At 54.5% G+C, this 27,258-nt stretch overlaps 1 protein-coding gene across 23 annotated transcripts in view; it reads left to right on the top strand.

Annotated features, from left to right (window-relative positions):
• Positions 1 to 8,626, top strand: part of DYSF (dysferlin) — a 231,080-nt gene extending 222,454 nt beyond the window's left edge. For all 23 annotated transcript variants that reach the window (XM_082356259.1, XM_082356258.1, XM_082356261.1 and 20 more), the window contains 4 exons: positions 1,232 to 1,410; positions 2,991 to 3,100; positions 4,452 to 4,599; positions 8,348 to 8,626. In XM_082356259.1, the coding sequence (XP_082212385.1) occupies positions 1,232 to 1,410; positions 2,991 to 3,100; positions 4,452 to 4,599; positions 8,348 to 8,386 (476 nt within the window). In that variant the 3' untranslated portion in view covers positions 8,387 to 8,626. The remainder of the gene's footprint in view (positions 1 to 1,231; positions 1,411 to 2,990; positions 3,101 to 4,451; positions 4,600 to 8,347) is intronic.
• The last annotated feature ends 18,632 nt before the right edge of the window (positions 8,627 to 27,258 follow it).

The following is a 27,258-nucleotide window of genomic DNA, read 5'->3' as shown; positions in this document are numbered from 1 at the left end:
GTTTTTATATGTCAAAGATAGTTGAATACCAGAATTTTCATATAGCTCAACCCAGTAGATGGAGCTATTCTTGGAGAAGATGGATAAAATAGATGAGTAGATGAAGCAGTATAGAAAGGTAGCTGCTTGGATAACTAGGCGAGCAGATGAAAAAATTGGCGGATGAACCACAATGAGATAACACTTATACCTATAAAAAAGCAAAAACAAAAACAAAAAATGGAAAATAACAAGTGTTGGAGAGGATGTGGAGAAATTGGAACACTTGTACATTGGTGGTATGCATGTAAAATGGCACAGCTGCTTGGAAAAAAGTTTGGCAGTTCCTCAAAAAGCTAAACATATGACCTAGCAATTTCACTTCTAGTTATGTACCCAAAAGGATTAAAAACTGGGACTAAGACATCTGCACACCAGTGTTCAGAGCAGCATTATTCACAAGAGTCAAAAGGTGGAAACAATCCAAGTGTCCATCAACAGATGAATGGATAAACAAAATGTGGTATATACATACCATGGAACATTATTCAGCCATAAATAAGAATGAAGTACTGATACATGCTACAACATGGATGAATCTGGAAAACTAATTATGCCAAGTGAAATAAGCCAGATACAAAAGGATAAATTTTTATGATCCCACTTATATGAACTGTCTAGAATAGGCTTTTTCATAGAGACAGAAAGTAGATTTAGAGGTTAGCAGGGCTGAGAGGAGAGGGGAATGGGGAGTTATTACTTAATGGGTACAGAGTTGCTGTTTGGGGGGAATGAAATAGTTATGGAAATAGGTAGTGCTGATGGTTGCAAAATGTTGTGAATGTAATTAATGCCACTGAAGTATACATCTGAACATGGTTAAAATAACAAATTTTATCTTATCTATAAATATTTTACTGCACTAAAAACAGTTTAAAAAGTTGATGGTTGATGGATGTAGATGATGGGTGAATGAGTGAATTTGTGCATAGTAAGATGAATAGTTGAGCAGGTGGGAAGTTCTGTTAAGGGTGAATCAATCAGGGCACAGTAGCAGGCATATGCATGCATGAATAGATGGATAGGAAGCTGTACAGATGGAATGAGAGGCAGTGGGCGGGGAGTGGAGTTTGAGCCATGGGGCTAAGGCCATGGATAGAAGCTGAGGAGGCTGAACTTGCCCAGCCCCAGGGTGGCCCTAGGCTGTCAGTGACTGAGAAAGCGTGGGCCAAAGCACCCTCCTCTGCCACAGGCTCTTTGCAGCTGGACCTCAACCGCATGCCCAAGCCTGCCAAGACAGCTGAGAAGTGTTCCTTGGACCAGCTGGATGACACTTTCCACCCGGAGTGGTTTGTGTCCCTTTTTGAACAGAAAACAGTGAAGGGCTGGTGGCCCTGTGTGGCGGACGAGGGTGAGAAGAAGATACTGGCGGTAAGTCTGCTCCCTCTGGTTGGTGGAGACGCGGGAGTGACTCGTCCATAGAAATCGCTGAGCACAGACGTATTCCTCTCCCTCTCTCCTGCCCTGTCTGTTTCCCAAGACACTGTTCCTCTTCCCTGCCAGTTCCCAGCCTTCGTCTCCTCGAGGCTCGTATCCCAGGAAAGCCTATCTAAATCGAAAGATGCCCTAACCTCCCGTGGGCCCTGTTTAATTTATACTCTGCTCCTTGGCCTTCACAGTGATCTGTATCCTGGGTTCCCCTCTGTCTGGGCTTCCTGTGGAGGACAGGGGTCATGCCACTCCCATTTGAGCAGGACCCTATAAGGGACTGTCCTTGTCCTCTTCTCCCTGCCCAGAGGTCTGCCCAGGGGTGTGACTGGGGACCGTGGAGAATCATCCTTCCTCTGCAGAGGAAGTAAATGAGTTTACTGTCCTTCCTTGGTATCCGCAGAGGGTTGGTGCCAGGAGCCCCCGTGGACACCAAATCCATGGATGCTCAAGTCTCATAGTCCACCTTCTGTGTTTGGTTTAATCTACAGATCTGAACCCTGCAAATGAGGGCCAACTGTACATTTATTGAAAAAATCTGTGTATAAGTGGACCTGTGCAGTTAAAACCCATGTTGTTCAAGGGTCAACTGTACTTTGAAATGGCAGGCAGCCAGCCAATCCCTAAAGTGGCCCTTGAAATAAAATATCCATGTTGTATAACAAATTATAACAATTAATAAGAAATATATCTCAAAAGAAAAATGAGCAAAGGGCATACATAGATAATACATAAAGCAGTACAGTGGCCATTAAATATTTAAGAAGGTTCATTTCCCCTAGTAATTACATAAAGGAATGCTTTAAAATGTGAAAACATTTTTTATGTATTATATTAGAATTTTTTAAAAATAGAAACACTTATTGCTAGTGAGGATGCAGAGAGACGGCCCTCTCATTTACCTCTATTGGGCAGGCTAATGATTTTTACCATTTGGGGAAACAATTTAGTAATATATAGCCAGAGACTTAACAATATTTATGCCTTTGAAATTTTTCATCCCACTTCTAAAATCTCTCCTAAAGAAATAATCCCATAAAATTAAAAATTTAGGGTTTATTTATAACAACAAAGAGTTGGAAACAACCTAAACGAACCAAAATAACTGGTTTACTAAATAAATTATGGTCAACCATTGCATAGATACAGCATTAAAAGCGAACTTTAAAGAGTATATAATTATATAATAAAATATATTCCTAAATGAAAGAAACAAGCTATAGAACCATATATACACCGTGTGATATTTCATATACTTGCAAAGAAAAATAGCTCTGATGAATAAATATTAAGAGTGCTTGTCTCTACATAGTAGAAGTATGGGTGACAGTGTCCTTTTTTTTATACATTTCTGTAGTTCCTATGTGTTCTGCAAGGAGCAGGTACTTTTATGATCAGATCACCCTGTATCTTTTTTTCAAAAAAATCATAAAGTGACCTTTACATCTGTCCTGGCCTGGCTCCTCTCCAAGCCATGGGGCCAAGGCTTTATGTCTCTGATCAGGTCCCCTTTGTCCCCTCAGGGCAAGTTGGAGATGACTTTGGAGATTGTAGCCGAGAGCGAACATGAGGAGCGGCCGGCCGGCCAGGGCCGGGATGAGCCCAACATGAACCCCAAGCTCGAGGACCCAAGGTTGGTGCCCAGCCCCTGACCCCTGATGCCCAAGGGGATGGGGAGGAGTATCCACAGTACAGGAGACACTCACTGTATAGCCTCACAGAGGTCCCAAGGCCCAGAGAGGGGTGTGACTCATCCAAGGGTACACATTGTTAGGGGGCAGGTGACAGACATCATTCCAGGACACGCTGGGCTCATCAGCTAGTTCCAGAAGCTGGCGCTGTTGGGTAGCTGTTGGTCGTAGGCCAGGCATGCTGTCATAGGGCATGTATATGTTGTGTCATGGAACCTTCCCTGCTGAGTCGTTATTAGTATCCCCGCTTTACAGATGAGGAGACAATCACAGCAAAGTTAAATAAGGTCATTCCAAGGAAAGTGGCGAAGCTGAAATTCTCATACCTGGTCTGATTGGCCCCGGAGCCTGACCAAGGTCTTTCCCTGACCAAGCTGCCTTCCATGGCTCTCCTGTGGTGTCAATGTGGCTTTCAAAAGGCCTTTCAGCTTTAATTTTCCCATCTGTGAAATGGGGGCCTAGTCCCTGCCTCCCCTACCTCACAGGCCTCTAAGGGAGGGGCCTACATCCCAATCCAGTGGATGCAGAAGCCTTGAAGGCAGTTACCGGAGCCTGAAGGATGGCTGTTCGGGGTGGGGGGCGGGGGTGAGTGGGCGGGGCTGCATTTGCTGGGTCCCTTTCCACGGCCTGCTCAGCTCAAGTCACACTTAGCACAGACAGCCCACTTTGTTGTAGCGCTATCCTGAGTGCCACTGGCTGGCAGAGCAGTGAGAAGCATCCCTGCCCAAGGATGCTGGGCTCTGGGTGGAAAGACAAGAGAGACCCAGGAGAGCCAGCAGCACGCAAGCAGATGTTAAAACGACCATTACTGAGACACAAAATCCTACCCTGGTTTCTGGGTTCACTCCCTGCCATCCTTCCCTGACAGTGAACCAGCCACGTGCATCTAGGCCAGTGGCTTAGCTCATCTGGGGCTCATGGACCATAGCTCACCTAACGTGGAGCCCCTTGAAGCTCTGCCCAGTCCCCAAATCTCTAGTCTGTGATTAAGTCCTGGGTCAGGAAGGAGAGAGTGGCAGGGAAGGTGACCTGGACAGAATGGCTGAGAACTGGGTCCCTGAGGGTGTGCGGGGCTTGACAGCACCAAGAAGAGGAGGGCAACACGGGCGGGGCTCACACTGTAGCGAAGGCTGGGAGGAGAGGGGGATGCAGGTGCGGACAGGGGCTGGGGGCCTGGAGGCTGGGCAGGTCTGGGGGGCTGACTGGGGAGGGCCAGGGCGATTTGTGAACAGGACCCGGAGGGAGCAGCCCTGGTGGGAGGTACCCTGCTGACCTCTGGGATCTCACTCGCAGGCGCCCTGACACCTCCTTCCTCTGGTTCACCTCCCCGTACAAGACTATGAAGTTCATCCTCTGGCGGCGGTTCCGCTGCGCCATCGTCCTCTTCATCATTCTCTTCATTCTCCTGCTGTTCTTGGGCATCTTCGTCTACTCCTTCCCGGTAAGCAGGCCTGAGTGGGGAGGCACAGACCCTTGTCTTGGAGGAGCTCCTGGTCTGACGTGGGAGATATAGCCCTTGACCTCCAGCAGCTTCTGGTCTCAGGGGAGTCTGTCATTGTCCTCAAAGTGCACCCGGTGTCTGATGGAGAGAAGTAGCTTCTGTCCTTGGGGAGTCCATGGTCTGGTGAGGGAGACAGAGGCCCTACTCTGGGGAGGCCCCAGTCTGGTAGGAGACCCTTGGGGAGCTCTTAGTCCAGTGAGGGAATCTGAGTTCTTGCCCTTGATGGGGAGACACAGCATCCTCAGCAAGCCCCTGAGGGGCTATGTAATCAAGGGGTTGGCAGAAGGCGAGGCCCCTTGGGCAGGCATGGGCAGGGGAACCTTCTAGAAGGAGGGTGTGGAGCTGGGTCAGGAAGGGAAGGGAAGGTGTGGATGGCAGAGCAGAGGGGCAGGCCCTCTGTTTGGGCGGATGGCACCTGCTGAGGACCTGGGGCTGCAGAGGGTGTCACTGTCCCCCCGGGGACCTGATAAAGTGTGTCCTGCCTGCTGCGGTGGGGTGGGCGTGGGGCAAGGTGTGGGCGAGGAGGGGGTGGGCAAGGAGCCTCTCACTGGGCACAGTAAACACTGGGGCCCCTTTCACCTGCTAAGAAGCCAGCTGATGCCTGACGAAGAGTGGCCAGGGCCCCCCGCGTGGGGACTGCTGTGCCCGGCTCCGTGGGCCCCTCCCAAGGGAGGAAGATCGGGAGCTCCCTTCCCTGCCTGCGCTTCCCTGCTCCTCACAGAAGCACCCCCGGTGTCTCTAGAACCTCAGACCTTGAAGGGATCACAGTGTCCCCAGGCTGATACCTGATTTTTAATATTCTTTACATTTTTGAAACTTTTTAATACAGAAAATTCAAAGTCGTATACAAGTAGAGGAATGGTGTGCTCAACTCCATGTCACCCTTATTTGAATGGAAGGAAACAGACATCCAGAGAGGAGAGGGACCAGCTCACAGATTGCATGGCAATCTGTGTACAGCTCCCGGCCTGGGGTTCCGCCCACAGCCCTGGTCAGCACCAGGCCGCCGGCCAAGCGCACGGTCCCCACAGCGGGCGGTGTGCTCTGGGAATCACTCACCTGCGAGCTCTTTGCTTCGTGCATCCTCCGGGAGGAGGAGGCGCCCGAGAGCGCTTTCCCGCCGTAGCTGGCAAGGCGTCGTACCAGCAGAGCACGCCTCCTATGAGGGGGACGGTTAAAACCACGCAACAGTCCCCTGCAGGCCCTAATATCATGAACTGTGGGAGCAGCAGAAAGGATGCTGAGGTTTGGACGTCCAGGCCCCGGCTACCCCTTGAACCCTAAGTGACAAAGGAGGGTCTAGAGCTGGGAGGACCATGAGCTGGGCCACGAGCCGGGCCCACGTCTCTGCTGACTGTGTCTCCTGGAGCGCCAGGCCGAGACCGTTCTGAGGCTCAGCAAGACGACTCACGGCCCATTGGCCAGACGTGCCTGAGGCCCAGGGGCGGGTCCAGGTTGGGGGGGCCTGAAGCTCATTCGGTTTGGGGGGCCCTCCTGAAGCAAAGGAGGACAGATTACAAGTACAAGGTTAGCTGCTGGGCCCTGGAAGGGCACGAGCAAGTGTGGTGCCGGGAGTGTAGCTGTCCTGGCAGTGACCTGGGCTCAGGGGTTGGGCCCAGGACTCCCCTTCCGGTCCCCTGTGTCTCCTCCCTTGGGGCACGGCCCGGTGGCCGAGTTGGGGAGGTGCAGTGGCCCTCACCTGGCCTGTCCTCAGGCTTATACCTCCTCTCACGTTGAGTACACCCAGCCGCCGTTTGGTTCAGGCGAAGACCTTATTAGCGCGCGAAGTGTGTCCGGGAGGTGAGGGCGTGTTGTGTGGGTGAGGGAGAGGCTGGCGGGGCCCGTGCCCCTGGGAGCTGTCGGTCCATGAGGAGACACAGTGAAGCCAGGGGCGAGGGGGCGCACAGGGTACAGACTAACGCCGCGCCGTGAGGCCAGGCCGGGGAGTGCGGGCAAAGGGGAGCTGGTGCAGACCCTCGCTCCTTGAGGAGGTGGTCTGAGGAGCAAGCAGCGGCAGCACCAGGGAGCTGGGAAGAAATGCAGAGTCCTGGGCCGGCCCCAGGCCTGCCGAGGAGACTCTGCCTCGGGAACATCAAGGTCTGAGCATCACTGCTGTGCGGGACAGAGCTCCACGTGGAGTCAGGAGCCGTTGCCTGGGTTCTGGCTCTGTCAGTGGCTCCCCAGTGACCTCGGCCAGGCCCTCCCGTCGCGTGAGGAAGGGGCTGGGATAGGTCAGCGCTGACCTGCTGTGACTAGCACTGTGGATAGGGGAGCGATTTTGCCTTCCCCGGGGGTGCTGCATGTCAAGCCAGCCTTCTGCTGAAGAGCTGGGGGGAGGGCAGGGGCGGGCTCAAAGTAACAACACCACCACCCTTCCTGTGCCCGGCCCCGTGCCCTGGCCAGCTGGGCCCCGCCCCTGCAAGGCACTAGGCCTCAGGGACCTGGGGAAGGAGGCCCTGCTGCTTGGCTGGGAGATGGACGGAAGATTTCCAGTCCCTTCCAGCCGGTGGTCCTTTCTCGTCCCTGGGGCGGCCTTATCCCAAGGCCCCTGGGGGCAGGCCCTGATCAGAGCCTCTTCCCTGTGTCCTGAGTCCCCAACGGCGGCATCAGTCTCCTTTGAGATCTTCAGGAATTGTCCTCTTTCGAATACCAACCCTGCCTTCTCTCTCCAGAGCTGGCATGTGGGGTTAGATCCTAGGCGAGGGCTGTAGGACAGCCTGGGTCTGAGACTGCAGACTGCTTTTGCTTGCAGGCCTTTGCTACAAGCTGGGCATATCCTGCTTGCCTCCAGCCAAGTCACCCAGTCACCTGGTGGATGCCAGACCTGTGACCGTCCATCACCTGGCTTTTCAGGCCTTGGGGGGCAGAGGCCTGGGTGCAGAGGGGCTCCCCGCCAGTTGGCCTAATCTCCCACCCTCTTGGAAATTCCCCTGGGAGGGGGACAGGGAGGCCAGCCTGTCTGATTCCTCCCAGCTCTGCCCTAGAGGCAGCCGGGAGCAGGGCCAGTGTGGGGAGGCAGGAGGCGATCTGGCAGGGAAGGAGCGGCGGCTTTGTTTCCAGAGTTGGCTTTCCTGGGCGGCGCTGGGGAACATACTGTCCCAATTAGGAGCCCTGTGTTGTGTTGTATGTGTTTTCATGGTTTTGGGGGGAGGAGTGGGGAGGGGAGATTCCTGCCAGGCCTCCAGCAGCCAGGGCTTAATCAGGGGTGACCCGTCTCTAGGGCTAGCCCGCGCCGTGGGTCATCCCTCTATACCAACCTCCCCAACTCTCTCTCTGCATTTTGGACGGGAGCATGATGGCCAACGAGCCCCGGGCTCCCGCGCTGGGGAGTGTGGGAGGAGGGTGGGGAGAAGCACAGCCGTGCCTTCAGGCCACCTGTCTGATGGAAAAGGCCGGGCCTGGCCTGGCCAGGGGCAGAGTCCTCTTGGTAGCTGGGCAGAACCTGGGAGTGGGCCCTGGAGTGACTGGGGGAGAAGCCAGAGCAATACAGGCGCTGTGGCCCCCAGGCAAGAGTGTGGGCTTGTGTGACAGCGAGAGCGCTGGCCGGGCGGAGTGTTGAGCTGAGTGTGGCCTGGGGGGTGATGAGGGAGAGGTGCAGGCAGGGGGCTGAGTGGACCAGCCACCTTTCCCAGCTCCGTTTCCCTGGCAGCTGTCACCACGTGTCCCTGCCTCTCCCCCCTCCCTCCAGAACTATACTGCCATGAAGCTGGTGAAGCCATTCAGCTGAGGACCCTCGGGCCCAGGACTGGCTGCCTCCTCTGCCCTGCTCAGCCGGGTGTCTCCAGATGTCCAGGCCTCACCGTCCTGCCAGGGTGGGCAGCCAGAGAGAGGGACTGGCACGTGCTCCAAGTGTTGGCGACATCGAGCCCTGCGGTCACCCCGCTTTCATCATTTCTCTCTCCCCCAACCCAACCCATTTGGGGATCAGCCCATGTGTATTTCAGTATAAAACAGTTTGAACCACAAAGCGGCGTTGGTGTGTGTGTCTCTGTGGTACCTGAATGGGGTGACTGTGCAGGGGATGTCTGGGTGGGCGCGTGTGCGGGGTGTGTGCCATCTCTGCAGCGTTCCCGGTGGGACTGTGTATCTTTCGGTAAGACCGGTAGGGGTGGCGGGGGCTTTGAGGCTTGATGTCTGGCCTGCCTGGAGACCCAGCCTGTTCTGCTTCCGGGACGCCCCTCCACCCCGTGCCCTCCTTCCTCAGGCATCGCCTCACCCACGGTGATCTTTGCTTGGGTGGGCAGTTACCTGTACCATGCCCGGGAAGAGGTTCCACTTATGCACGTGGCGCCCCTCGGAAAACTCTCCAGGCTGGGAGGGCTGCTGGACCCCTGGCTGTGACCTTGTCTCCCATGCTCTTGGGATTTCTTGGGGTTCCCTCCCTCTGTTTCCTCACCCTGTTTTAACGATCTGGACTGGATAAACGCACCCTTTTCTTGTGGTCTGAGCATCGCATTAGCTGTCGGGCTGACATCTCTTGCAGGAATCAGGCTTCATCTACAAGAGCAGCAAGAACATACTTAGAGAAAAACCAAAGAGCACGAAAACATCGTGTTTCCGAAATAGAGGCCTCTGCCTCTGTTGGCTGACGGGCTGGAACTCTGGAGCACAGCCTGGCGGGAGGGCTTCTCCCATTTCCTGCTGTGAGCCTGTTCCCGTGGCCCAGGCCCCGAGGCCCCCGAGTGAGCCTTCCAGCCCCCTTGTCTCTTCACTGCATGCTGGGACCCAGACTGAGGCCCTGCCTCGTCCCCACTTGACTGGCAGGACTGGGGGCTGATTGGCACAGGGCTGAGGACCTGAACCCTCCTGGGTGAGGGAGCTGCATCTTGAACATAGAGTGGTCCTCTCTTCAGGAGAGGCTCTGGCTGGAGGACGGTCTCGGTGTCCAACTCCGTGTGGACCCTGAGAACCTGGGTGGCCAGTCCTGAGACTCTGACGCCTGACACCTGGAGCCGGGTGGCCACACCTCGCACGGAACAGGCAGCAAGGACTGGGGTTACCCAACTCTTCCGGATCATGAGCCTTCCCTGAATACCCACCGTGCCCGCCTGCGTGGAGGCCATGAGCTGGCGATTCCATGGAGAGGGCTGGAGGTGAAAGGATGCAAGAGCTGGGGCTGCAGCTTCGGGAGGTGCTGAGAGAGCTTTAGAGGCTGGGGAGAACTGAGAATATTTGAAGGCAGGGAGGAGGAAGACACTGAGGAGGGAAAGATAGATCCAGGACACAAGAGAGAAAATGGGATAATTAATGGAACCAGCTCCTGGAGAAGGAGGGGAGGGCATTAGCTTTGGAAAGAAAGTTCTCTTTTTCTTACAGGTACAAGAATGCTGGAGGAAATAAATGCATACTGTGCAACTATCAGCTGGGTTAAATGAGTTTGGGGGTACATTGTGCCCACTTATTAACTTTTTCCTTTAATCGTTTGCTTTTTCTTGCTGCTTTGAGTTGCAGATCATAGGAAACATTATTTAAACTAGTAAAGGGAATATAATGGCTTTACAGAAATGAAACTTTCAGAGGGATTGGCTTCAGGTGAGGGCTGATCCAGCTCCTCAATTAGGTCACCAAGACTTTGCATTCTCTCTCTGCTCTGCCCTTGTCAGGCTAGGGTTGGGGTTAAAGCTTCTCCCTGGAACCATATAGGCCACCAAGCAAAACTCAGGGAGAATGAGGAACGGATGGTGAGGAGATACCATGTCCAGCACATGTTTATTGAGAGACTCCACGTGGCAGCCCTAGAGCAGGTTCTGAGGATATAGCAGTGAGTTACATATGACTCCTGGCCTTCCATAGCTCCCAGCATGGGGGGAAAGGTGGATCAGGAAACCATGGTTACTTGAACGCTTGTGAGAGTATCAGAGAAAGGACACCCTGGGACAGGGAAGGGATGTCATCTGAGTGGAGCATTGGACTGGCCCAGTGGCTAAGAAGGGAAAGCTGTGCTGAGCAGCTGGGATAGAGACCAATCTCCAGCTGTCAGAGAGCCTGGCTCCTTCAGGGCAAGGCTGGGTGTTGAAGGGCCTGTATCTGCAGCTGAAGAGTTTGAACTTCATTCCGGAGGTAAGGAAGAAGCACGGGAAGACTTAAAGCTGGACTGGCCTTGATCAGAGTTGTGGTTTCTTAGTTCTTATCTTGGGAGACAGGAGTCTTCTGGGAGCACATGGTGGGGCTTCAGGCTGTATAAGCCTTATGGCTTTCGAGGGGGTGAGGGTCCAGTGATCTCACCCAATTCTGCAATAAGGTCTATGATCACAAGTGGTGAAGAACAATTGCTCAGGATGCTGTGTGGCCAGTTGCAGAGGGCCATTCTAGAAGGCTGGTCCATTAGTCCAGGAGCCAACTCTGAAAAGCAGGGCAGGAGTCATTCATTCATTCATTCACTCATTCATTCATTTAAGAAATACATACACACACATACATACACACACACACGGAGAAACGTCTGTGTACCAGACAAGGTGCTAGGCTCTGGAGATACAATGCTGAAAAGGATAAAAGTGGTTCCTGTTCTCCCAGAGCTCACAATTGAGTAGCGGAGGGAGACAAGTAGATAGGTAATTACAAGACACTGATGGGCAAGGGTTACAGGGTTAAGGGCAGGGAGTGGAAAAGACAGTAGAGAGAGCAAACACTGACCAGAAATGGTTCAAAGATCTGTAAGAATCTTCACAAGGCACAGAGCCGTGGTTCTCAACCAGGGCCGATTTTTGCCCCCCAGGTGCCATTTGACAATGTCTGGAGCCAGTTTTTATGGTCCTGGCTTGGGGTGGAGGGGCCGAGGGTGCTACTGGCATCCAGGAGCTACTAAACATCCCTCAGTGCACAGGACACACCCTCCCACCCCAAATTATCCAGTCCGGAGAACTGATAGTGCTGCTGTTGGAAACTCTGGCATAGAGATCGTGGAGTGCAGAGACCCTGAGCAGATAGAACTAAGAGGCCTGGGGAATTGACTGGTTAGGGCTGGGGTGGGGCTGTGGGGTGCTGGGATGGGAGGTGAATTACAAATGACTCCCACTTGCCTGGCTTTATGAGTGGTGGGACCATTCATGAAGTCCATTTTGGAAAAGAAAGTTCAGACATCTTTAGGGCACCATCAAAATACCCTTCCTGTCCTCCATGTCTCCCTATTAATATGGTCTCTCCTCTCTTCACAAAGTTCTAGAAAGCATCATTTACACTTGCTGTCTCCATGCCCTTACCTTGCACTCGCTCCTCCACCCACTGTGGTCTGACTTCATCCCTGTGGCTGACTCAGTGGGTCGTCTTCTCCAACAGCCATCCCCTCTCTTTTCCCCTGTGGCACTGTGCTGAGAAAAGAGCCCTGCCCCAGCCCTCGGGGAAGGTGTCTTATTAGATCAAGCCAACCATAGTAAAGCCATTACCCTTGACGGTGATTGGTTTAAGAAGAGGCATGTGACTCATTTATGGCCAATGAGATGTGAGGGGAAGGTGGTGATGGTTATGGGTGGGGAGGGTGCTTGAAAAGTTTCTAGGAAGGTTCTATCCCCAATAACAAAGGACACACAAGGAGACACATCTTCATCTTTTGCCTTTTCTTCTTGTTGTGGAAAAAACGTAATGTCTGGAGCCATGGCTGCCATCTTGTGATCATGAGGGGACAAGCCTGAGGAAGAAAGTCGATCAGAGGATGGCAAGAACCTGATTCTCCAGGAAGCTATTGAGAAAGAACCAACTCTGGAACTTCCCTACTTCCAGAGGTCTTGTTATGTGGGATCATAAATTCCTTATTGTTTAAGCCATCTTTGGTTGGGTAGTGTGCTACCCATAGCTCAAAGCATCTTTGTTGGTAGATTTCATTCTACTGTTTTCACTGCAGTTGCCAATAACCAAGGCGCTGTGTACAGGCACCACATCTAAGACATCATGAGTTTATTCTTTATTATAACAATTTTCCCACAGATGGCAGTAAAGTGTTTTGTTCTAATAAAATCAGTGTGTTATGGTTTTCTGATAGAAGTAAACTACCTTGAGGAAGGGGCACCTTTCTCTAATTCACACCAGGACCCCACCTACCCTGGTTGTTAAATCTGTGGACGCTGATCCTCCCGACTCTCTGCAGCAGCTGGCAGCACTGAATGTTCTCTGCTTCTTAATACACTTTCAGTTTTTGGCTTCCATGGCACCACAGTTGCCCAATATTCCTTTTTTCTGTCCGGCCCTGCCTTCTCTGATTGGTCTATAGTGTTCCCCAGGGCCCTTGGCCTGGCCCTCTCTTCTTTTTTTAAAAATTTTATTTAATTAATTAATTTATTTATATTTTTGGCTGTGTTGGGTCTTCGTTTCTGTGCGAGGGCTTTCTCTAGTTGCAGCAAGCGGGGGCCACTCTTCATCGCGGTGCGCAGGCCTCTCACTGTCGCGGCCTCTCTTGTTGCGGAGCACAGGCTCCAGACGCGCAGGCTCAGTATTGTGGTACACGGGCTTAGTTGCTCCGCGGCATGTGGGATCCTCCCAGACCAGGGCTCGAACCTGTGTCCCCTGCATTGGCAGGCAGACTCTCAACCACTGCGCCACCAGGGAAGCCCCTGGCCCTCTCTTCTTACTCTGCGCCTCCTCAGCAGCCTCACCCACTCCTGTGGCTTTGGTCGTTCTCTAGAGGCTACCGACCCTGGAATCCCTACCTCTAGCCCCATTTTTTCCCCTGTGTGGGCATCTCCCCCAGGGTGACTTACAAGCCCTACAAACTCAACCCCCGCCTCCCATCCCCACTCAACATCTCTATCCTCCACCCCATGAGAACAGCTCCTGCCCTGTTGTTCCCTCCACCGACCCAGTCACTGGAGCTGAATGTGTGGGAGGCATCCTTGAGTCTTACCTCCTCCTTAGCCTGTACCCAAGACAGCAGCAGATGCCACAAATTCTGCCTCTTGAATCTCTCTGGATCGAGCTACTTTTCTTCCCAATACCACCCCTTCCAATTACGATCAGGCCCCCAAGCAGGCCAGTCGTTGGAAGCCAGGTGCCACTCCGTCAGCCTTCTCCCTCGTGACACCTCAGTTCACTGTCCACAGGCAGTCAGCCCTGGACCCAGCTGTGGTCCCCTCCTCCCAGATTCCATCCACACAAGGGAGGTCAACCATGCTGGCCCAGGGTCCTCAGAGGACAATCCTGCCATCTTTCTTGCCTCACCTGTTGCTTTTCCCTCTGCTCTACTGAGTGGAAAGCTGAGCAAGTCTGGCCTTGGCCCGTGGCTCAAGCCTCAGTGTGGCCCCTTCCTCTAGGAGGTTTCCTCTGACCTGTCCTGGTGCCCGTCCACCACTGAAACCCGGCACACCTGACTGTCCCCGCCTCCCCTGACCCCTAATCTGTGCCTGCAAGGTGGAAATCCCATCTCGGTCCTTAATGAGATGTCTGCTTCCTTCCCTAAAATTACTAAGTGTTTCATTGCATCCTCTCTTTAAATAGGCAGGCCCTCAGAGCCATTGCAAATTGGATTTCTGTGTTCTGAAATTCAGTTAGTGTTCAACATTTGAGACCTATTCTTTTGCAAGGGGGAGAATCACTCTCATCTGTTAAAAAAATGGTTCAGTAAAACTTCATAAGCCTTTTATATGCTGAATACTCAGTTCCCTGACTTTATTTTCTTTGCTGGTGTTTTGGAGAGAGAGATTCTGCTTGTGCGCTCGGACACACACGTACACACACACACGCATTCACACGCGCACCATTTTCTGTTCCTTTTCCAGGGCTCTGTGGACAGCCCAGGCTGGAGTGACAGGGAGCTGGATAGACAGGAGGAGCTGTACGCACAGCCCTGGCCTGTAGCCCCCTCCCCGTTGCCTCCGCCCCCAGGGATCGCAAACTTGTCTCAATCCTCTCTCCACGTGTTTCATAAATGCAGGATTAGGGGATTTCCAGGGGAACCAGGTGGGCATCCCCTGCCTGGGACATGGGGACAGCCCAGGAAACATTTTTTTTATCGCGGATGAGAACAGGGCAAGGGCCAGGGTTCGCCTGCCAGGCTGGCCCTTAAATGGTGGCTGAGATTCGCACCAGTAAAGCGGGAACCTCCCTCTCCCTCCTTCCCCCTTTGCTGCCGTTCCGTCCTGTCCTCTGGAGACAACTAGCTGCAGCTTCTGTGCCCTGTGGCTTGGCCCAGTGTGGATTTCATACTGTTTCTCTGCCTTTATTTTGGTCTTGGTTTTTCATGGGGGGTGTGTGTGTGTGTCCGTGTCTGTGTCTGTATGTGTGTGAGCGCACACGCGTGTGTAAAAGAGAGACAACGGATGAGACAGATGTAGAGAGAGACGGATTCACGGTGAGGGACAGAGACAGAGACAGACACACAGGAAGACTGTGCAGCAGGGACCAGAAAGGGACCAGAACCTTTCATGCACGTACTGCGTGGAGCATGGCCTCAGCTCCTCTCATTCCTCCAGAGCCGGCTCCCTTCTGCCCTCCCCACTGGCTCCCAAGCTTATTCGGTTAGACGCAGAATATAGGAGGAAGAGGGAGGCTACGCCCCTGGGTTGGCCACTCCAAATCCAGTTGGGGAAGCCTCACATCATATTTTCCTGGTAACCCATTAGTTCGCTGTAAGCTCCATCGGTTACCCTGGGCTCCGTTCCCCTTCACTCTGCAGGGCTGGCCGGGGTGTGTTTGGGGTGGGGTGGAGTGGGGCGCTGTGGTTGGTTCAGCTCCCTGGCTGGTTCTACATGTTTCCATCATGAGCCTAGGGCTGGAGTCTGGCTGTCTCTTCCCCCTGCAAGCTCAGGAGACCCCTGGGGCCTCCAGGAGCCTTTCCTGAGATGATACACAGTGCCTGACACATAGTGAGTGCTCGATTTCCTTTGAAAAGGAGCTCTGAGCTGCCAGGGTGTTGGGACGAGGGAGAGTGCTAAAGAAGAAGGCAAGGCAGGTTTGGGGGGGGGCTCCCCTCTCTGGGGGACTCCTCCAGTGTAAAGGGGACAGTGGCCGCATTTCTTTGCCCGGGAAGGACGGAGCTTGTTGCTCTCTGGATCTGGGAAAGGAGGGAGAGAAGCTGTGCAGCTGTCCTGCCACACGGGCAGTGCCCACCACACGACTGTCTCGGCCGCCACGTCTGGGCTTTCCTTTCCTGGAGAGTAGCTATTCTGCATGCCGCCTTGGGGTGGGCTGGGCGACAGTCGCCCACCAATGACCAGAATGGGGATCCCTACAGAGGTGCACACTAGAGGACGCCCCTGCCCCATACAGACCCCCTCAGGCAGATGGTCAAGGCCAGTTACGCTCAGACCCACGCAGGAAGCACCATGCTCTCTGGGATGCAGTCACAAATGCAGGCATAGTCACAGGCGCACGCGTGTGCACTCAGGGCACACGTGTTGCTGTGTGTGTGTGCGTGCGTGTGTGCATGTGTGTTTCACATTTTTGGCCAGAATACACTCTGGAAACCTAAGCAGAAAAGAGCATGTGAATGTGGCCATCATCAGGGATAAATTAATCCCAGACGTGTAAAGGGTTTTCTTTTTTCATTCTCAGCCTGACTGCAAATTCAATTATAACTCTCTGCCAGCTACTGAAATGAGGGGACAAGTACGGACGTGGCTGAGCCTGGAAAATGGGGCAGGGCAGGGGACCCTCTTGCTCCGTACCCTCATCCCCCTTCCTTGCTGTCCGGGATCCAGGAAAGAGTTGTAGCCATTCCTGGATACCACACACCGACAGAGCTTTGGGGCAGCAGCGAGGTGCCATCCAAGAACGTGGACCTGGCAGAAGCAGAGCTGCCCTCTGAGACCTGAGTGAGGAAATGACCACATGTGGGATCAGAGCACAGGCTGGCAAAGGCTCCCTAATGAGGCGACTGGTCCCAGGGCCTGGCAAACCGTGGTGGCACACGTGTCCACCCACCCTGGGAGAGAAAGGTGAGACTCACCTTGATTGTGTCCAGGGGAGAGAGACTTGGCTGGGGGACCCCTTGGCAAGGCTTTCTATCTCCCACGGCTATTGGGGCCTGTGGCCTTGAAACCCTGACTTTCCCCCTCACCCCTCACTCTCTCAGGCAAACTTCTGATGGTGATTTGGCTTCCAGCACAGGTCTGCTTGTGGGGGGATGGAGGCTCTGCTGCCCCCTGAACACTTGCCTACTGGCTTTAATGCTTGTACACCCCTCTCTGAGCTCTGCTAATGAGGGTCTCCGCTTGGAGCTGGACCCACCTCCCTCAGACACATACAGTCAGGGGTTCAGGGATCTCAGCCTGAGAGCGTCTCGTCTGAGTGCCCCTTCAGAAGCCTACTGGGGGAAAATGCGGCATCCTCTCCTTGGCCATACCCTTCACTTGGGCTGCGGAAGGTTTGAGCGTTCCTGTCTGCTCCAGGCTGAGAACGAAGTGCGTCCCCTCTCTGACCGAGGCTAGGTCCTCTGTGACAGCTGCCTTCTCGTCTCATTCTTTCAGAGGCAGGGAGGGGAATTGAGTTACTTAAAGGGGACTACCGGGATTGGGGGAACTGGGCGCTTTTGGTTCCACAAGAATTCCCGAAGAAGGTCAGGTGAGGCTAGTTTGAAAAGAGGATGGATGAGTTGGCGGAGATTCGATTTTGAAAGGGGGTGCTGTGAGTGGGCAGTTGGGGATTCTGAGGCTGGGAGGGAGGTGGGGGAAGTAGGAACGGTCCTGGTGACCCTGAACAGAGAGACCTGAAGGGGAGCCAAGGGGGCCTGTGCACAGGAAGAGGCCTGGAGGGGCAGGCCTCTGGCTGGAGGGAGGGGATCTGCCTGCCGTTTCCCCGGGCCTCTGGGGCCTTTTACATAACCTAGGCCTGGCCAAGGAGAGCTGGATTTTCACAGTTAGGCTCAGGCTGCCAGAAGAATGAGAAAAATGGGCCTGAGGGAACACCTCCACCGCAAAGAATAGGAGTGAGGAAGGTAGGAGCCAGGGCTTGTGTGTGTGTGTGTGTGTGTGTGTGTGAGAGAGAGAGAGAGAGAGAGAGAGAGAGAGAGAGAGAGAGAGCACACGCGAGCACTGGCTCTGCGAGCTCCTGGCCGGCCCTGGCAGAGCCCCCGTGCCTGCCTTCCCCGAGGGCTTTAGAGCAGGGAGGCTCCCGCTGTACCCAGTCAGGCTGCCTCAGACGCCTGAGACTCACGTCCCACCAGGTCAGGGTCTCCAGAGGCACCTGCTGCTCTCCTTTCCTGTTCCCAGCAAGGCGGGGGAGCAGGGGCTCCTAGGCAGACCCAGGTCTTCCCAGCCTCCGAGTTGCTCGGTCCAGGGCTGAGGATGAAGTTGGAGGCTGGTCAGAGAGCAACCCTCGGCTACCGAGTGCCCACCGCGTGTCAGGTGCTGTGCTAGGCGCGTTGTCACCTTTAGTCCTCCCCTGTGGAAGGTAGCTATTTGGAGCCCCATTTTAGAGACAAGGAAATGGAGACTCAGGGAGGCCACACAGCTGTTAAGGGAAGGTAAACCCAGCCACGGTGACTCAAGAGTCCTTGCTCTCTGTCCCCGTCCCCAGGCCCAGCCAACCCCCGTCTCACAGCTGGTGATGTCCTGACCAGACCCAGAGCCCCTGCCTGGTGTCGGGGGTACAGAAGGCAGGATGAGGTGAGGGCGATTGTGTGTGGAGGTGTAGCCCTGACACTGCAAAGTTTTCAGTTTTGCATTCACTCAGCAAGTGTTTTTTGAGCGCCTGTCATGCCCAGGCTCTGTTCTAAGCACAGAATTCTTGCCCTTGTGAAAGCTTTCAGTCGGGGAGCCAGACAAGGAAGTGTTTCAGGTAGTAATAAGTGAATGCCAGGAGGAAAAATAAAGCAAGGGGATGAGATAGAAAGGACAGTGGGTGGGGAGTGACCTTTCTCCAAAAGGTTGAGGTGAAGCCCTCTGAAACTGTGACACTGGCTGACGTGAGACAGCGAGCGGGCAAAGCCTGGGTGAGAGCGTTCCGGGCAGAGGGCAGAGCAAGTGCAAAGGCTCTGAGGCAGGACAGAGCTTGGCTTGCTGCCCTGCTCGCACTGGCCACCGCTTGGGTGTTGGCCACCATCCCCCATACGGCGCAGCTGGAAACTCCTTCTGTTCTCAGCAATGCCATTGCAGTTCATCCCTGTTGCTCCGTGTGCTGCCCTTGCCGGGACTGATGGGGCACCTCAGCCACTAGGCTGGCTGTGACAGACCCCCAGCTGTCTTCTTTCCCATGGTTGGCAGCTCGGGGAAATGCTTCTAGCATCCACACCCTTCATTGCCCACTCTAACCCCCACTGCCGACTCAGGCAACACGCTATTTCCAGATGGGCAAGGGTGACTATTTTATTTTTTAAAACTAGCTTTTATTGGTTTTTGTCTTATTACGAAAGTGATATACGTTCATTATAGAAATCTGAGAAAACAGCTAGCAAAAGGAAGAGTATAAAAGAGCCACTAACTAATCCCATTACCCAGAAAGAACCACTGTTGGCACTTGGGTATCTCTAGAATTTTCCATGTGAGTATAAAATATATGTGAGTATTTTTAAAAAATATGACCTCACTGTTTATAGTGGTTTGCAACCACCATACTGTGAATATACATCTGCATCACTGAGTGCGCCTCTACCACATGGTTTTATGGCTCCATAATTGTCTATCATCTGGATAAGCCATGGTTTATTTAACCAGACTTCTACTGATGGATTTTTAGGTAGTTCCCCCTTGCACGCCGCGCCCCTCCCCCCGCCACCCCCGCTTTTGTTTGAGCATCTTGTCCACAGGCCTTTTCCCCGGCCATTCTAGGAGGCTCTTTGAAGTGTCTAGAAAGTTCTTGAGGTATGAGGCAGGGTAAGATGCCGCTGGATGCCAGAGGTCGGGACAGGGGTCTGGGCAGGGCAGGTGGGTCCCTGCTTCCTTCTTGAGGTTAGGGACCCCTTAGGTCTCTCAGCCATCCCCAAGCTAAGGCTGAATCACTGAGGAGATAGGATGTAACTAAGGAAACTGTTTTCCCTACCATTGTCCACAAACAGCGCTGCTTCTGCAGGAAGGAGACTCTGGCCCTCTAGCCTGCCAGCAATAGGCCTGGGGCGGGGAGTGGCGGGAGGGGTGTAGGGGAACTGAATCCTAGAGCAGGGAGGGGGATGGGAGCTCAGGATCTCCTGCCCCGAGGTGAAGGTCCTGAGAGTCTGCAGGCTGCTGGTGCTCTGGTGCATTGCGGGAAAGCTGCGGGGTGGTGGTGGTGGGAAAGCTGAGGGCCCCCAGGGGAGCATAGGGGGGGTATGGATAAGTGAGGCTGTCTGAGTACCACTGATGGGGAAACCCCTCTCGCCTCCTCCATGAAGCTGCCTCTGGTTTCTCCACCAGGGCAGGCTCAGAGCCTTTGCTGTCATGGTTTGTGTCTCCCTTGGAGCCCTCACACCCCCTGCTCACCATCACAGCAGTTACTGGGGTCAGCCTGAACTTGACTCCCAGCTCTCAGGATCCACTCACCACCATCTGTGAGGCCTGTTCCCCCCACCAAATGTGGAGTCCTCATACCCCCTTTAGAGAGTTCCTGTGAGGTCCAGAGGCCAGGAATGTAGAGTGTGGCACATGATAGATGCTCAGTTTTTAAATATTTCTTTTACATTTTCTTCTCTCTCCTTAGGCTAAGTCCTTGAGGGGATATAAAATGTCTTCGCCATCTCTGTGCCTTCCCCCACTCCCAGTGGGTTTCCATATACTTCAGGATGTACGCAATACTTCACTGGGGTATGGGAAGAAAATATTTACAGAATCATAGCTATCACCCTTGAGTAATATGTAATGTTCAGACTGATCCTGAACTCCACTTATGCCATATGGCAGTTGGGCATGGCTTTTATGTCATGGGGTATTAGTAGCATCACCCTTGTTTATCGGTTTTTTTTTTTTTAAGATTTATTGATTTATTGATTGATTGATTGCTATGCTGGGTCTTCGTTTCTGTGTGAGGGCTTTCTCTAGTTGCGGCAGGCGGAGGTCACTCTTCATCGCGGTGCACGGGCCTCTCACTGTCGCGGCCTCTCTTGTTGCGGAGCACAGGCTCCAGACGCGCAGGCTCAGTAGTTGTGGCTCACGGGCCTAGTTGCTCCGCGGCATGTGGGATCTTCCCAGACCAGTGCTCGAACCCGTGTCCCCTGCATTGGCAGGCAGATTCTCAACCACTGCGCCACCAGGGAAGCCCTGTTTATCGGCTTTTGGTGTATTAGTTTTTGGTGCAAGCCTGGTTAAGAGAATTGACAGATTACATTATCTGGATTTAATTAAAGTAACCCTCACACAAAGGACACTGGGCTTAGAAAGATTCTTGCCATGTAAACACTCTGACTAAAGATAAGCTAACAAAGTAGACAGAAAAGAATAGCAGATTGAAGAGAAGCTAGCAATGCAAAGCAGAAATGCCGGACAGAGCCAATACACACATCTCCCAGCCCAGCAAGGGCTCACCTGACAAGTTCATCAGGAAGCAAAACAAACAAAGAAACAAACACAACCCCAAACCAACAAGAACTTAATCAGATCTGACAAGAAGTCAGTGACACAAACTGAGATATTGAGAGGACTAGTTGAAATTAGGACTGTACCCGTGAACCTTGTCCTAAACATAGAGTGAGCCTTGAGACATCGACTCATGGCAGTTGTACATGGATGTAATTTATGGAGAGATAAATAGCCATACATTGAGAGTGCGTGTTCAGATTTTTTAGTGATATCAAAGGGTTTGGAGAGCCCTGCCCCCCAGCCTCCAGCACCAGGCCTGGCACACAGCAGGGCTCAGGAAGCTTGTGTGGGGCTGCCCTGTGCTTTGTGTGTGTGTCTGTAGGAGGTTTTTATGGCTGTATAAGTGTTCTGTTCCCTCCCTCACCCAGAGCACTTTCCCCTCCTCCTCCTGCACCCCCATCACTTTTCCTCTCATTTTATCCCCTCCTGCCAGTGGGTGCCCCTGCCTGACCCTCATTAACTCAATGTGTAAAAACCATTTGTCTGCAACCCCCTTTCTCCCCTCCTCCCCACGCTGGGGCCTGGAGCCAGGCCCTTCTTTCCTCCCGTGACTGTCTGAGCCCAGGCCGCTGTGGTTTTATGAGTTAGATCCGAATCTGCTAGGCCCCAGAGAACAGGCAGGACTCATTAGGGGATGGCCTCAGGGCGGCTCAGAAGACCTACAAAGAATGGACAATGCCTCTGGGGGAGCCCAGATCTGCCCCTCACTCCTCAGAAGGCTGCACAGGCTGTGTGCTGCACGCTGCTGAAGACCCCAGGCTTCAGGACAGTGATGTAGATGGCACTCCTCCTCCCCAGGGCTGGGTAGGACACGCGTGAAGGACACCCTCTTCAGCTCTCTCCTCTCCATCCTTGCCCCAGTCGCCAAGGCAGCTCCTGCCCCAAGGACCTCTGCCCCTAGCCTTCCCACCTGGAAGGAGTGACAGGGAAGAAGGAAGGGAAAATGGCCCTGGGATTAAACCAGATAATAAATGTCAAGTGGTTGGAACCCTACAGAAGTGTTTGCTGTGGTACCAAGGAGGTATTTGAGGAATAGGGCCCGTGGCCTTTGGGTGGCGGCACTGAAGGTGCCGAGGACAGGGGACGGTCTGTAAATGGAGAGGGAACCAGCCCAGAGTGGGTGAGCCCTGCTCCTGGGGCTGTGCGTGGCATCTCTAGGCCTTGTTGTGGTGCCCCACCCCTGGAGGGGACCACATCCTCCTCTGGCTCAGTCTCGGGCAGGCTGCCCGAGGTGCTAGTCACCTGCCTCCCTCAGGGTAGCCCAGCAGGGCGGGCAGAGGCGAGCCAAGCGGGGGTGTCCCTCCTCCACCCCCATGCTGGCAGTGGCCCTGGGGAACCCAGGAGTCAGAAGTGGATCCAGGGTTTGTGGCTGGGAGCCCAGCCTGGCCCGGCATAAAAAGGTGCTTGAATTTTCCTTGCTCGGGGGAGCCGCAAATTGTCCTGATGAGCGTGGTTGGGTTTATGTAGCGTAAACACGTCAGCACACAGTATCCACCTTGCAGGGCGGGCTGCTGGGGGCACCAGTGGGGACTAGCCAGCCTCACCCAGGAGCTGGGTGGGGGCCACCGAGGCCGTGTGCCAGGCTGGCACAGAGCCCCAAATTCCCCTGTCGGTGCTTTACTCACTGGCTTTGCAACCACTTCTCCCGGCTCCTTATTTAAGGAACAACCCACTTCCCACTCCCAACCGAGGGTGACTGAACAGGTCTGCCCCGTCAGGGTAAGTTAGCTGAAACCCTTGTTTTCTCCTTCTACCCTCCCAGCTTTGATGGCCCAGAGCATCTCCAGGGACCTGGGGGGAGGCAGGTGGTGGTCCTTAAGTAGGAGTGGGCATGGGGGTGGGGACCAGGCTCTGTCACATGGCAGGGAGGCTAGAGCCAAGATAGGAGGGCCACTTCCACACAGGCTCTCCTGTTACTGGGCCCGAGGCAGGCTTGACTGGTGCTGCTTGGTGGGCTGCCTGGGTGGTTCTCAGCTGCCCTGGGCTGCCCACCCCCCTCCCTACTCCCTCATGGCTGACCCAGTCCAGGCCCTCACTGGCCCTGGTGGTGGCTTTGGGACACACTCAAAGCCACCGCTGACCTGCCTCCCCACCCGCCAGGGTAAAAATAGATGTTTCCACCACGGCCACCTCCGCAGCCTCAACTTTCTCCCACTTGAGCTCCTGCCAGCGCTCGCTCAGCGGAGCACGAATCACAGAGCTGAGCCTGGCCGCGGGCCCCGCGGAGGAGCCTGGCTACTGGTGAATGCCGCATTGTTCCCAGAGGTGACCCTGCGTGTCCCTCCTCTGGGCCTGGGGCCTGCCCTGCTCACCTCCAGGCCCCTTCCCCTTGTCTTTGGCTTTGTGCCCGTCTGGCCTCTCAGCTGCTTGCCCTTCACCTCGATGGACGAGAGGCATAGTCCCTCCCTTGCAGGGCCAGCTCCATGGGCAGGTGACCTGTGCCTGGGACCCCCTGCTGAGAAGGCCCCCAAGCTTGGTTTAGTGCTCTGCTCTCACTGCCTTGAAATTCTTAATCATTTTTTAAAAAGGGGCGCTACATCTTAATTTTGTACTGGGCCCCATGAATTATGTGGCCAGGCCTGTTCCATTAGGAGCCACAGTCTGATGAGGGAAACACAGATCTGATGATGGGAGAGGCACATCCTCTCCTTTAGGGAGCCCAGAGATTGGAGAAAGAGGCATGACAGCTCCAGGACACAAACCATCCGGGGACAGACACGGTCTTTGCCCCTTGTGAGCCCCCAGGCCAAGGTGGGACTCACAATCTTTGCTTTCAGGGAGCCTCAGGTCGCCAACCCCTGAGCACGCAAAGCTCCGAGATTAACGGAGAAGACACAGGCACCACCCTTAGAGAGCACGTATTCTGATGGGGGAAGCCGAGTCCTTTAGTGAGTGCCCAGTCAAGTGGTAGAGACATAGCCCCTGTCCTTGGAGACCCTTAGAACCAATGGCAAAGACCAGAGAGACACGTGGGTGGCAGGGTTGCTCCCAGCTGAGACTCAAGGGCGTTCGGGTGGGTGTGGGAGAGTCTGACCGAGAGCAGGGCCTGGGGCCCCTGGGTGGGTCCTGATTCCCATGGGAGCTGTCGAGGGAGAAGAGCTTGGGACTGGCTGGGTCCCGGCAGGAGAGGAGCGGAGATGGAGAGGAAGGCAGTTGTGCTGGTCCTGCGGGGGTGTGGGCTGGCTTGTGGGGGGCTTGGGAGAACCCTTCTGAGGACTCCAGGGAGCACAGCAGAGGGTGGCAGCCCCAGAATATCATGAACACTGGTGTTTCTGCTACAGAGCAGCCCATGGGCCAGGGTCCGCGTGCCGGGGGCTGATGGCAGAGTGCAGAGGAGGCTGGGAGCATGGCAATCCCCAAAGGGCCAGAACCCCTCCTTGAGGCCCTGGGACCCATGGAATTTCCTGGGGGTGGGTAGGGGTGAGGGATGCTCACTGGGGCCTTATGGGGAGAGGAACACCAGTGACTGGCTGCGGGGTTACCTGCCTCCTGCCCGCAGTGAAAGTAAGTGGGAGGCAGTATCTGCCCTTGCCCTTCAGGGTCAAGGGACCACAAAACACAGGAGGGAGTTCCTTCCCCATGAAGGGAGGCTTCCTGGAGGAGGTGACCCACCGGAGCGGTTGGGTTTCCAGGAGTTCTGAGAAAGCATCCTTTCGCCCAACCACAGCACCACTCCTTTGCGGGGGCACATGTGCCCTCTCAAGGCCCCTGGTTTAAGTCGACCCCCAGGAGTCACCCAGAGGAGAGGCCTTCCTGAAAAGTGTTGGGCTCCCCTCGCCCTCTGAGGAGCTAGCATGCTCCCTGGGCCGAGACACATGGCACAGGAGGGGAGCCCTGGAATCCGTCCCCCCACGTGGAGTCGGTGCTCTGCCCTGGAGACCCCCTCCCTGCATGGAGAGCCCGGCTGTGGGATGCTGACTTACCTCTTGCCTCCTACTTTGGCTTGGCAAGGGCACCCTGGGCCAGAGGCAGCCGGGCCTTGGGAAGCTTCTCACGGTGTTCTCAGCACACAGAATCCTGGGCGCCCTCTGCGTGGCCCTCTGGGGGCCATGGAAGTTGTTTGCCCCAGGGTATGAAGCTCAGAGTATGCAGTGTGGGCCCTGGGATCCAGGAGGACCCTCCCAGTGGGGTGACAAGTGGAGTCCTTCCACCAGGAATGTAGGAGGGAGTGGGCTGTTGAGGAGGAGAGAAGGGAGGATGGAGAGATGGTGGGGACAGGGCCTTGGGGGACCAGGGCAAGGTCTGGGCGCGGATGTTTTTCCCTTTGCAAAATGACTGTGTCCAGCCAGGTGAGCTGGTAGGGGCCTCAGCTGTGGGGTCCACCCGGGCCTGCCTTCTCAGCAGACAGTGTCCCTTAACCAAGCACCGTGGGCACGGCCCCTGCCATGCTCAAGACCTGACTGCTGGGTGTGACGTGCAGCGAATGCTGGAGAGGGTGTTGGAAGAACTCAGTTCAGTCTACCTCTGGGGTAGGGCAAAACCCAGTGTCTCTCCTGTGAGTCTCCTTCACCGTTCACACAGAACACTTCACTTCTGACACTTCTAGTCACCAAATGTGTGGAGGTTTCCCCCACAGCAAGCAATTCTCTGCGACCCCAGCTGGGTATCCTATAATTTAACTCCATTCTGACACTGTCTACCTGGAGACAGCGTCAGATCCCACAGGTTAAGGGCTCAGTCCCTCAAAACTGTTCCCATCCCACTTCTGATGCCAATTGCCAGTAGTAGATCCCCAGGTTAGCCACAACTTCTGTCCAGTTTGGTTACAAATTGGAGGTTTCCATGACCCCCTCCTCGGATCAGGTTAATTTGCTAGGGCAGCTCACAGAACTCAGGGAAATATTTTCTTACGTTGACTAGTTTATTAAAGGATGTGATAAAGGATACAGATGAACGGCCAGATGAAGCGACACTCAGGGAGAGGTCTGGGAGGGTCCCAAGCACAGGAGCTTCTCTCCCCGTGGAGCTGGGGTGTGTCATCCTCCTTGTACGTGGATGTGTTAGCCAACCTGGAAGCTCTCCGAACCCTGTACTATTGGGATTGCGTGGAGGCTTCCTCGTGCAGGCGTGATCAATTACTAACTCCATTGCCAGTCCCTCTTCCCTCTCTGGAAGATGAGAAGTGGGGCTGAAGATTCCAAGCCTCTGATCATGGTTTGGTCTTTCTGTTGGCCAGCCCGGTTCAGGAGTCTTCCAGCAGCTCACTCAGAGTTTCCTCATTAGAACAAAAGGTGCTCCTAGTACTCTTATCACTTAAGAATGTATAAGGGTTTCAGGAGCTCTGTGCCAGGAACCGGGGGCAGAAACCAATATATATTTTCTATTGTCTCACAGAGAGTGAGCACCAAGATGCCTAGTTCTCAGGAGTCGTCATGTGCCCACAGTGGCCGAGTGGTGGGATATGTGTAGGGGCTGTTTTTTTCAGGGGGTGGGGAACAGAGAAGAGCAGCAGGGCAGCCTTCCTATATCCTCTGTCCTCGTCTGACCCTTTGAATTTGCACTGATGGTCGGTCAGGCAGCAGGAGGGAATGCAGTCAGACACCAAGGAGAACTTCCGGATGGCACCAGGCATCGATACAACCTGCACCAATGAGCCGGGCACTTGGGGAGTTTCTCTTTCCTGGGAATCAAGGTTGAGGACCCAGCCTCAGTCCACACCTGAACCTGGGTGGGTCAAGCAGCAGCCTGCTTGGGGGCAGGAGTAGCTTTTCTTTCCACCCCCCCAGCTTGCCACCTGCAGAGCTCGGCTTTAACCCCTCCCAGAAGCGCCCCAGCAGCTGTGTTTGCCTTCTCTGTCCTCGCCAAGCAGTTCCTGTGCACCTTTCAGCCCCAGCCCCTCAGATCCTGCCATGCAGGGGAGACAGCATCACCCCCACTCCCAGCTCATCTAGTCCAACCCCCTGAGGCCAGAGACAGCAAGGAAGCTGCCCAAGCCTGCACAGCCAAGTAGGGGAGAGCAGAACACGGGGCTCCTTGCTCCGTCTCCCAGGCTGCCACTTTGTATGAGTGCCGTCCCGTCAATCGTTTATTCACTCAGTCAACGGGAATTTATCGAGTGTGTGCTGGGCACAGGAGCCTGTGCAAGGAGGGCAGACAAGTGAGACTGATGCTGCCCTCGGTGAAGCAGACGCATGGCTCCGGGAGAGCAAGAGTCCCTGTGCCCTGAAGGGCGGCTTCTGCACTGGGG

This window comes from Balaenoptera borealis (genome assembly GCF_965194805.1).
Source record: "Balaenoptera borealis genome assembly, chromosome: 15".
Classification (NCBI taxonomy): domain Eukaryota; kingdom Metazoa; phylum Chordata; class Mammalia; order Artiodactyla; family Balaenopteridae; genus Balaenoptera; species Balaenoptera borealis.
The sequence above is the reverse complement of the archived record's forward strand: the minus strand, read 5'-3'. Positions and strand labels throughout refer to the sequence as shown.